This window comes from Balaenoptera borealis, assembly GCF_965194805.1.
Source record: "Balaenoptera borealis genome assembly, chromosome: 18".
NCBI classification, from domain to species: domain Eukaryota; kingdom Metazoa; phylum Chordata; class Mammalia; order Artiodactyla; family Balaenopteridae; genus Balaenoptera; species Balaenoptera borealis.
This window is the reverse complement of record NC_138877.1, coordinates 22,920,038-22,932,568: the sequence shown is the minus strand read 5'-3', so window position 1 is coordinate 22,932,568 and position 12,531 is coordinate 22,920,038. Positions and strand designations below refer to the sequence as shown.

Genomic DNA, 12,531 nt, shown 5'->3' with positions numbered 1-12,531 from the left:
AACAACTTTTTTAAAGTAATCAAAATAATAAACATAGCAAAGCATTATACATTTTTTTTTAAATAGCACCCACCCATCACTGCCTCAGTATTGAACATTTAACAGAGGGGGCATGTAGTGGCTCCCCTCAAAGAGCAACGTCCCACTATGACATCAGTTATTTATGAAGAGTTCCTATTCGGTCTACCAAAAGCTACATTCAAATAGCCTCATATAATATAGCTGACAGTCCTATTCCCTAGTACCAACATTATAAGGGAATGCAATGAATCAAAACTGCAATAATAAAAGCTGTGTGTTTATCATACGTCAAGTAATGATACTCCCTAAGTCACTATATACCAATTCTGAAGAACGACAAAATTAGGACTGTTCATTTTCCATTGAATATCTGCAACATTATAAAAGACCAAATTTCCATGGGTGGGCCTAAACCAACATGGTGGAGTAGAAGGACGTGCTCTCACTCCCTCTTGCGAGAACACCAGAATCACAACTAGCTGCTGGACAGTCATAGACAGGAGGATGCTGGAACTCACCAAAAAAGATACCCCACATCCAAAGACAAAGAAGAAGCCACAATGAGACAGTAGGAGGGGCGCAATCACAGTAAAATCAAATCCCATAACTGCTGGGTGGGTGGCTCACAGACTGGAGAACACTTATACCACAGAAGTCCACCCACTGGAGTGAAGGTTCTGAGCCCCACGTCAGGCTTCCCAACCTGGGGGTCCGGCAACGGGAGGAGAAATTCCTAGAGAATCAGACTTTGAAGGCTAGTGGGATTTGACAGCAGGACTTTGACAGGACTGGGGGAAACAGAGACTCCACTCTTGGAGGGCACACACAAAGGAGTGTGCACATCGGGACCCAGGGGAAGGAGCAGTGACCCCAGGGGAGACTGAACCCGACCTACCTGCTAGTGTTGGAGGGTCTCCTGCAGAGGCGGGGGGTGGCTGTGGCTCACCGTGGGGACAAGGACACTGGCAGCAGAAGTTCTGGGAAGTACTCCTTGGCGTGAGCCCTCCCAGAGTCCACCATTAGCCCCACCAAAGAGCCCAGGTAGGCTCCAGTGCTGGGTTGCCTCAGGCCAAACAACCAACAGGGAGGAAACTCAGCCCTAACAATCAGCAGTCAAGCGGATTAAAGTTTTACTGAGCTCTGCCCACCAGGGCAACAGCCAGCTCTACCCACCACCAATCATCTCCCATCAGGAAATTTGCAAAAGCCTCGTAGATGGCCTCATCCACCAGAGGGCAGACAGCAGAAGCAAGAAGAACTACAATCCTGCAGCCTGTGAAACAAACACCACATTCACAGAAAGATAGACAAGATGAAAAGGCAGAGGGCTATGTACCAGATGAAGGAACAAGATAAAACCCCAGAAAAACAACTAAATAAAGTGGAGATAGGCAACCTTTCAGAAAAAGAATTCAGAATAATGATAGTGAAGATGATCCAGGACCTCAGAAAAAGAATGGAGGCAAAGATCGAGAAGATGCAAGAAATGTTTAACAAAGACCTAGAAGAATTAAAGAACAAACAAACAGAGATGAACAATACAATAACTGAAATTAAAACTACACTAGAAGGAATCAATAGCAGAATAACTGAGGCAGAAGAATGGATAAGTGACCTGGAAGACAGAATGGTGGAATTCACTGCTGCAGAACAGAATAAAGAAAAAAGAATGAAAATAAATGAAGACAGCCTAAGAGACCTCTGGGACAACATTAAACGCAACAACATTTGCATTATAGGGGTCCCAGAAGGAGAAGAGAGAGAGAAAGAACCCGAGAAAATATTTGAAGAGATTATGGTCGAAAACTTCCCTAACATGGGAAAGGAAATAGCCACCAAAGTCCAGGAAGCACAGCGAGTCCCATACAGGATAAACCCAAGGAGAAACACGCCAAGACACATAGTAATCAAACTGGCAAAAATTAAAGACAAAGAAAAATTATTGAAAGCAGCAAGGGAAAAACGACAAATAAAATACAAGGGAACTCGCATAAGGTTAACAGCTGACTTCTCAGCAGAAACTCTACAAGCCATAAGGGAGTGGCATGATATACTTAAAGTGACGAAAGGGAAGAACCTACAACCAAGATTACTCTACCTGGCAAGGATCTCATTCAGATTCGAGGGAGAAATCAAAAGCTTTACAGACAAGCAAAAGCTAAGAGAATTCAGCACCACCAAACCAGCTTTACAACAAATGCTAAAGGAACTTCTCTATGTGGGAAACACAAGAGAAGAAAAAGGACCTACAAAAACAAACCCAAAACAATTAAGAAAATGGTCATAGGAACATACATATCGATAATTACCTTAAGCGTGAATGGATTAAATGCTCCAACCAAAAGACACAGGATTGCTGAATGGATACAAAAACAAGACCCATATATATGCTGTCTACAAGAGACCCACTTCAGACCTAGGGACACATACAGACTGAAAGTGAGGGGATGGAAAAAGATATTCCATGCAAACGGAAATCAAAAGAAAGCTGTAGTAGCAATACTCATACTACATAAAATAGATTTTAAAATAAAGAATGTTACAACAGACAAGGAAGGACACTACATAATGATTAAGGGATCATTCCAAGAAGAAGATGTAACAATTATAAATATATATGCACCCAACATAGGAGCACCTCAATATGTAAGGCAACTGCTAACAGCTATAAAAGAGGAAATCGACAGTAACACAATAACAGTGGGGGATGTTAACACCTCACTTACACCAATGGACAGATCATCCAAAATGAAAATAAACAAGGAAAGAGAAGCTTTAAATGACACAATAGACCAGATAGATTTAATTGATATTTATAGGACATTCCATCCAAAAACAGCAGATTACACTTTCTTCTCAAGTGCGCACGGAACATTCTCCAGGATCGATCACATCTTGGGTCACAGATCAAGCCTCAGTAAATTTAAGAAAATTGAAATCATATCAAGAATCTTTTCTGACCACAATGCTATGAGATTAGAAAGGAATTACAGGGAAAAAAACGTAAAAAACACAAACACATGGAGGCTAAACAGTACGTTACTAAATAACCAAGAGATCACTGAAGAAATCAAAGAGGAAATCAAAAAATACCTAGAGACAAATGACAATGAAAACGCAACGATCCAAAACCTATGGGATGCAGCAAAAGCAGTTCAAAGAGGGAAGTATATAGCTATACAAGCCTACCTCAAGAAACAAGAAACATCTCAAATAAACAATCTAACCTTACACTTAAAGGAACTAGAGAAAGAAGAACAAACAAAACCCAAAGTTAGCAGAAGGAAAGAAATCATAAAGATCAGAGGAGAAATAAATGAGATAGAAACAAAGAAAACAATAGCAAAGATCAATAAAACTAAAAGCTGGTTCTTTGAGAAGATAAACAAAATTGATAAACCATTAGCCAGACTCATCAAGAAAAAGAGGGCGAGGACTCAAATCAATAAAATTAGAAATGAAAAAGGAGACGTTACAACAGACACTGCAGAAATACAAAGCATCCTAAGAGACTACTACAAGCAACTCCATGCCAATAAAATGGACAACCTGGAAGAAATGGACAAATTCTTAGAAAGGTATTAACCTTCCAAGACTGAACCAGGAAGAAACAGAAAATATGAACAGACCAATCACAAGTAATGAAATTGAAACTGTGATTAAAAATCTTCCAACAAACAAAAGTCCAGGGTCAGATGGCTTCACAGGTGAATTCTATCAGACATTTAGACAAGAGATATCCCCCATCCTTCTCAAACTCTTCCAAAATATAGCAGAGGGAGAAACACTCCCAAACTCATTCTATGAGGCCACCATCACCCTGATACCAAAACCAGACAAAGATACTACAAAAAAAGAAAATTATAGACCAATATCACTGATGAATATAAATGCAAAAGTCCTCAACAAAATACTAGCAAACAGAATCCAACAACACATTAAAAGGATCATACACCACGATCAAGTGGGATTTATCCCAGGGATGCAAGGATTCTTCAATATATGCAAATCAATCCATGTGTTACACCATATTAACAAATTGAAGAAGAAAAACCATATGATCATCTCAATAGATGCAGAAAAAGCTTTTGACAAAATTCAACACCCATTTATGATAAAAACTCTCCAGAAAGTGGGCATAGAGGGAACCTACCTCAACATAATAAAGGCCATATATGACAAACCCACAGCAAACATCATTCTCAATGATGAAAAACTGAAAGCATTTCCTCTAAGATCAGGAACAAGACAAGGATGTGCACTCTCACCACTATTATTCAACATAGTTTTGGAAGTCCTAGCCATTGCAATCAGGGAAGAAAAGGAAATAAAAGGAATCCAAATTGGAAAAGAAGTAAAACTGTCACTGTTTGCAGATGACATGATACTATACATAGAGAATCGTAAAGATGCCACCAGAAAACTACTAGAGCTAATCAATGAATCTGGTAAAGTTGCAGGATACAAAATTAATGCAGAGAAGTCTCTTGCATTCCTATACACTAATGATGAAAAATCTGAAAGAGAAATTAAGGAAACACTCCCATTTACCATTGCAACAAAAAGAATAGAATACCTAGGAATAAACCTACATAGGGAGACAAAAGACCTGTATGCAGAAAACTATAAGACACTGATGAAAGAAATTAAAGATGATACCAACAGATGGAGAGATATACCATGTTCTTGGATTGGAAGAATCAATATTGTGAAAATGACTATACTACCCAAAGCAATCTACAGATCCAATGCAATCTCTATCAAATTACCAATGGCATTTTTTACAGAACTAGAACAAAAAATCTTAAAATTTGTATGGAGACACAAAAGACCCCGAATAGCCAAAGCAGTCTTGAGGGAAAAAAATGGAGCTGGAGGAATCAGACTCCCTGACTTCAGACTATACTATAAAGCTACAGTAATCAAGACAATATGGTACTGGCACAAAAACAGAAACATTGATCAATGGAACAAGATAGAAAGCCCAGAGATAAACCCACGCACCTATGGTCAACTAATCTATGACAAAGGAGGCAAGGATATACAATGGAGAAAAGACACTCTCTTCAATAAGTGGTGCTGGGAAAACTGGACAGCTACATGTAAAAGAATGAAATTAGAACACTCCCAAACACCATACACAAAAATAAACTCAAACTGGATTAGAGGGGCTTCCCTCGTGGCGCAGTGGTTAAGAATCTGCCTGCCAATGCAGGGGACATGGGTTCGAGCCCTGGTCTGGGAAGATCCCATATGCTGCAGAGCGGCTAGGCCCGTGAGCCACAACTACTGAGCCTGCACGTCTGGAGCCTGTGCTCCGCAATGGGAGAGGCCGCAACAGTGAGGGGCCCGTGCACCATGATGAAGAGTGGCCCCCACTCGCCGGAACTGGAGAAAGCCCTCACACAGAAATGAAGACCCAACACAGCCAAAAATAAATAAATTAATTAATTAAAAAAAAAAAAAATGGATTGGAGACCTAAATGTAAGACCGGACACTATAAAACTCTTAGAGGAAAACATAGGAAGAACACTCTTTGACATAAATCACAGCAAGATTTTTTTGAGCCACCTCCTAGAGTCATGGAAATAAAAACAAAAATAAACAAATGGGACCTAATGAAACTTAAAAGCTTTTGCACAGCAAAGGAAACCATAAACAAGACGAAAAGACAACCCTCAGTATGGGAGAAAATATCTGCAAACGAATCAACGGACAAAGGATTAATCTCCAAAATATATAAATTTATATTTATTATAAATATTAATTATTAGCTCAATATTAAAAAAACAAACAACCCAATCAAAAAATGGGGAGAAGACCTAAATAGACATTTCTCCAAAGAAGACATACAGATGGACAAGAAGCACATGAAAAGCTGCTCAACATCACTAATTATTAGAGAAATGCAGATCAAAACTACAGTGAGGTATCACCTCACACCAGTTAGAATGGGCATCATCAGAAAATCTACAAACAACAAATGCTGGAGAGGGTGTGGAGAAAAGGGAACCCTCTTACACTGTTGGTGGGAATGTAAACTGATACACCCACTATGGAGAACAGTATGGAGGCTCCTTAAAAAACTAAAAATAGAATTACCATATGATCCAGCAATCCCACCACTGGGCATATACCCAGAGAAAACTATAATTCAAAAAGACACTGCACCCCAATGTTCACTGCAGCACTATTTACAATAGCCAGGTCATGGAAGCAACCTAAATGCCCATCGACAGACAAATGGATAAAGAAGATGTGGTACATATATACAATGGAATATTACTCAGCCATAAAAAGGAACGAAATTGGGTCATTTGTTGAGACGTGGATGGATCTAGAGACTGTCATACAGAGTGAAGTCAGTCAGAAAGAGAAAAACAAATACCATATGTTAACGCATGTATGTGGAACCTAGAAAAGTGGTACAGATAAACTGGTTTGCAGGGCAGAAGTTGAGACACAGATGTAGAGAACAAACGTATAGACACTAGAGAAGTGTCTAGAAAAGTGGTACAGATGAACGGGTTTGCAGGGCAGAAGTTGAGACACAGATGTAGAGAACAAACATATAGACACAATGGGGGAAAGCCACAGAGGGGTTGTGGTGGTGGTGTGATGAATTGGGTGATTGGGATTGACATGTATACACTGATGTGTATAAAATTGATGACTAATAAGAACCTGCTGTATAAAAAAATAAATACACAAAAAATTTTTAAATAAATATAAATAAAATTCAAAAATTTAAATAAATAAATAAATAAGAAAAGACCAAATTTCCTTTTACAAATTGTTCCTTAGGGCCAGAACGGTCATTATTTTCAAGTATTCAGCCTTGCCACAGTAAAAGAAAATTGTTTCACTAGTTCTTAACTCTTTACTCACTTTCTTCTTTCTTCCCTCCATCTTGCAATCTCCTCTGGAGTGTCTAACTTGATTTTCTTCATACCAGGAGCATGCGTCTAAGGGGAAAATGTCTGCTGAATATCAAGAAGTGTATTGTATGCTTTTGACTAAATCTCAAATATTATGGGGGATAATGGAGACTGTGTACCCAAAAGTAAATTTACTAGCAGAGACAATTTTAAAACTAAGTAAGCAGGTTTTATCTATCCTTATTATGACTTTTCCTTTAAAGGAAAGAGAATTTTTCTCTTGTCTTTAGATTAGTACTACTGATAAGAAAAAAGTCATAATATCATTTTGGTTACAAAGTAAATGTCACCCAATACTTGATTGATATTAAATACCCAAATGAATTACCTACCAACCAAAGTTGAGAAAGTTAGCTAGAGAAATAATGAATACACAAAACAATTTGAAACAGCATGGTATAGTAAAACAGAATTTGCCATCATGAAATTCAAGTGCAGGGGTCAGTTCTGAGACCCTGGGCAAATCATTTCATCAATCTGTAAAATAGGGCCAAGATTTATTTACTTTACACAGTGGCTTACGAGGATAAAATTGAATAGTAGATGTAAAAATGCCTTACAAAGTACAGTGTTCTGTGAATGTTACTTATTAGTAGGCTATGTAAATAGAGAGCTATGAAGATAATAAATCAATGAAATAAAAAGAGCATGTAACAAACAAACAAACAAAAAAAGAACTTACATTTCTCCAATGGAATTGGACAATCTTCTCATGTGCACTAAAAGAGCAATCTACCTCAGGGCACTGTAAGAATTTTTAAGAAAGGCTATTCAATGTTTTCCATTAAAAATTTACCTTACTACTATATATACAGACATATTCTGGTCATATTACATAGAATCCCATCTATGTGGTGTTATCACTGAATACCTAAAACAAAAATCACTCCAAAACAGAACTGCACTCTCCAAGTATATAGTACAGTAATGCATATCATTTACTTCTCCACTTGAGTGAATGCACGACATCAGCAATGTTGTAAAATGTTCTTAATTCCTAAAGTTAAGGGGCACGCCTACAAACTGAAAGAGAACTTTTCCAAACTAAGAACTTTCTTTTTAACTTTTTTACTTCTCAAATATCCTGGTTAAAAGTACTTAATAAGGTCTAAACCATCCGTAGAGGATGCTGGGCCAAGGCAAATTACACTGTGTGGTTAAATAGTCAAGGGCAGCCTTAAAGGTGAAAGAGGCGCACGGAGCAACTGGAGGGGAGGCCCAGCCTGTCACAGAGCAGAGGAGGCGCATACATACAAACAGCTGCCAGACCTCCCTTCCCTTTTACTGCCATCTCACACTTCCTGAAGCAGTGGGCTTCCCACCCTCAAACTGCAAATCCCAGGGTCACTGTCCCAATTTGTCAAGTCATCAAACAACATTTCTATGAAAATTATAAACTTTTAAGGGAAGAAAGGTTAGAATTTCTACCAAATACACCCATTTTGCTAAATAAATGTCAGGACAACTAAGAAAACCTACTTTCATATGTTCGGACATGTGTTTATCATACTTCTCTTGATTTTTAAAACCACGATCACAGGTATCACAAAAATAGTGAAAAACTGGTTCCTTTCTTTTCTGCAAACAAAAATGAAGAGGCATTAGGCTTTTGGTGAGAACTCTTTAATCATCAGTAAAAATATAGTACATATTTTGATTTTTCACACAACCCTTACAGGTGGCAAAAACTTCTGAATACATTTCTAATGAAGAGATGATTCTGTTTTTATTTTTAACAAATACGTTAGGAAAAGCCAGGCTTGTTAAAAAATTTTAAATCTGAGTAAAGCTAATATAAATTGTGAGTAGATTTCAAATTGGTAATCTAATTAAAACTTAATAGAGCATATGTCAAAATGACCTAAGAATAAATATTCAGAGTAAAAACAGTATTTCTTCTTTTAGGAAAAACAAGTATGTGCGTGTGTGTGTGTATATTTTAACTACAGAATGAGAAAAAAAGAACTATTTAGGTAAATATTAGTTTTTTTTAATTCCCAATTTACTATTTTTATGTTTAAACATAAAACAAAAATGATTTTTACAATGATAGGCTATATAGGGCCCCAATTGTTCAATGTTGAGATTATGTTAATAAACATACTTTCACAATATTTTGTTAATATTAGTTACATAGTTTTGATGCCAAAATGAAGGGCACTAATTTCAAGCTGTAGATTTACTCAATTTATTCTAAACTAATAAAATTATTTACACATCTTAAAAGTTGAAAGACCAGATTATAAGCTACATCAGAATAAAAGAAGCCTATTTTAAGACTCAGTTTCTGAACATAACGAAGGGTTGTTCCTCATTAAAAAAAAAAACACTTTTAATTTCATCCTTCTCCTCCCAATATTTTAGTAAAATAAATTAAATATATAATATATATTATGTATAACTTACATATATTATACTTTTGTTTACTTCATTGAAGTTTAATAACATTTACATTTATCTATAATCATAATTCTCCATTATATTTACTCCTGATACTGTACTGAAATGAATTAAATGTTTTCTTTTTCTACAATTTCTCCATTTATTTCTCAAAAAGATTTCGCTTGAAGTTTTTACTTACAGCCAAGACTCTTAAAGATCCTTTTATGCAAGGCTCTGCTGTGTCAATAATGAATGCAAAACACGGAGACAGTTATGATAGAAACACAAGATATGAAACAGTGACATAGGGACCAAACTGTCACATTCAAGAAAATCTTAAAAAATACCCTTTTTTTCTGTTTTCTCCTGGGAGAGATGTTGAAGTCATTGACCTTTGCATCATGTTTTCGTGGAAGATAAGAATGTTTAACTGAAAAACAAAAAGGGATCCAGAAATGTTTGCAACTATACAATTATTTAAAATTTTGCTACAGAATGTCATAAATACTTGAGTAAAAACAGTGGTAAACTACTTCTAGGCAGAATAGTAATTCAAACAAATTAACAAAGATTAAGACTAGTTTACCAAATAAACATTTTTCAAATTAATACATATTGGTAAGATTACATGTCCATAGATGCTTTGGATGTCTAAGTAAAGGAATGGACAAGCTAACCTGGGAAAATTCCTTGTAGTTATTTCAAACATTAGAAATGTAAACCAGGGACTTCCCTGGTGGTCTAGTAGTTGACTCTGTGCTCCCAATGCAGGGGGCCCGGGTTCAATCCCTGGTCAGGGAACTAGATCCCGTGTGCCGCAACTAAGAGCCCACATGCTGCAACTAAAGATTCCACACGCCGCAATGAAGATCCCATGTGCCGCAACTAAGGCCCAGCGCAGCCAAATAAATAAATAAATAAAAATATTTTTAAAAAGTAAAAAGAAATGTAAACCATAAAATCCCTAATGGAGCTCTTTCAGCATCAATTTTACACTAGGAAAACAGACCCTTGTGAAATACATTTCTTCTCAAATATTTTTCCTTTCTTATTGACATGACCCAACTCTGAAACCTTGATCTTTCACCCAGATCACTGTGACAGCCTTCCAGACTGGCTTCCACTTCCTAAGCCCTCTCTTCCAACAGACCCTGCACACTGACACCACAAAAATAATCCTCCAGTCATCACAACCCTGCTCAAGACCCTGGAAGCAAGTAGCTTCCTAGAGTCCTTCGATGAGATCCCACTTTATTTTTTCACCCTGCTCTTATCTGTACCTTCCACATACTATGCTTTAGTCACACCAGAACACAGCAACCTTCAGAACTCACCTTGCACTGACACCTCTTTGCTTCCATCTAAAAAGTATCTCTTCCAGAATACTAAACATCTCCCAATACACTTCTTCCAAAAGTTTTCCCCAACTTTCTCCATACTCTGAAATCTCCTTTTATATGTCTCTATCACCAGTCACACTGCGTTGTGATTTATATTTATGAACCCATCTCACCTCGCTTGGGACTGTCTTAGGCACATTCATATCCCCAGCATGAGGCATACAGTAAACACTGATTTGGATTCAACTTAATGTAAATTGAATTGTTCTAAGCGAACAATTTCATGGCTTTAAATATGATCTCTATGTTAACGACACCCCGATTTACAGCTCTAGCCACAAACCTCCCCTGAAAGTACAAACTAATAGCTAACAGCCAGTTCAGTATCTCCACTTGACACAAATCATATTCCAAACTCAACTCCTGGTCTCCTTTCCAAATCTACTCCCTCCACATCCTTCCACTTGCTTGGCAAAAAACTTTAAGTTAGTCTCGTCTCCTCTTTACATCCCATCCCACATCCAATTCCTCAACAAATCATGCTGGCCCTACCCTACCTTCAAGATATATCTAGAATCCAACTACTTCTCATCACCTCCTGAGCTCCACCTTGGTCCAAGTCCCCAGTATCTCTCACCAGGTTAACTGCAATACCTTCTTAACTCATCTCCCTTTCTGTCATTTCCAATTAGTAGCCATATTAACCCTTTGAAAACATAAATCAAAGCATGCCACTTCCCCGCACTAAACATATCATAACAGTAGAAGTCCCACGATCTACAAGGCCCTCTTCCTCTATCGCCTACAACTCCACCCCAGGCTCAGTCCTTTCTTGCCTCACGGGGTTCCATTCTGATCTATAGCTTCTGCCTCCAGGCCTTTGTACTTGAAGGTCCCTCTGCCTGTATCGCTATCCCCCAGATACATGCACTGCTCTGATCCCTCACCTCCCTGAAGTCTTTGCTCCAATGTCACCTTACTTACGACTGACAATGACATTTAAAACTGCACTGCCTGTCACTCTGCTCTCTCTCCATAGCACTCACTGCCTTCTAATACACACTGCTTTCTTTTGTTTATTGTCTGTCTTCCTACACCAGGAGATTTAAGCTCAAAATAAGGATATTTGTATGTTTTGTTCACTGTTATATCTCCCCTTCCTGGTTCATAGCTTGAATTCAATAAATAATTGTTAAACTGAATGAACAGGCAGGAAAAACATAACTGTGGAACGAACTGTGAGACATTAATGACCAGACTCCAAGAGTGCAAGGCAGTATCAGAAGGGGAGAGAGCAACAAGGGTGGAAAAGGAGAGGGAAGAAGGGAAAAGCAAAGGTAAGGGGTGGTACAGAGAGGAGTAACAACCTACCCGGAGTGTTGTGGGGCTGCCGATGCCAAGGAAAAACACCAGGAGACTGTGTCCAGTACCATGATGTTGAAGCCTGGAAATTCCAAGAAGGCTGGCCATTGAGTTGACGCGGAGAATCAAGGGGGGACTGGGCGTCGAAAGGGGGCTGTGCCCCGGGAAGAATCTGGGCGTCAAAGGGGGGAGGCGCCTCGGGGAGGCTCTGGGCCTCCGCGGGGGGCTGAGCCTCTGAGGAAGGTTCGGACCCTGCTGCGGGAAGCGATGAAGGCGGTGGTGGCGGCGCCGGCAGCATCGCCCAGAACATCCAGTTGTCCGGCAGCGAGGCACCGTCGCTCAGAGGCTCCAAAGTGGGGGTCACCTCGGGAGCTGAAAAACACCCCGTGCGAGTCACGAAACCACTTGCCGGCTCACCCATGCCATTCGCCTACTAGGGAAGCCAGCGTGCGAAAGTGGAGCAAGCCTTAGACGTCACTTCCGTTAT

The 12,531-nt window shown here is 38.7% G+C and overlaps 1 protein-coding gene across 1 annotated transcript in view; it reads right to left on the bottom strand.

The window, feature by feature from the left end:
- NUFIP1 (nuclear FMR1 interacting protein 1) overlaps positions 1-12,518 on the bottom strand; it is a 46,982-nt gene extending 34,464 nt beyond the window's left edge. The window contains exons 1-5 of the mRNA XM_082365546.1: positions 12,054-12,518; positions 9,690-9,772; positions 8,440-8,538; positions 7,643-7,705; positions 6,911-6,987 (exon numbers count right to left, since the gene is read on the bottom strand). Of these exons, the coding sequence (XP_082221672.1) occupies positions 6,911-6,987; positions 7,643-7,705; positions 8,440-8,538; positions 9,690-9,772; positions 12,054-12,465 (734 nt within the window). The 5' untranslated portion in view covers positions 12,466-12,518. The remainder of the gene's footprint in view (positions 1-6,910; positions 6,988-7,642; positions 7,706-8,439; positions 8,539-9,689; positions 9,773-12,053) is intronic.
- Positions 12,519-12,531: the final 13 nt, after the last annotated feature.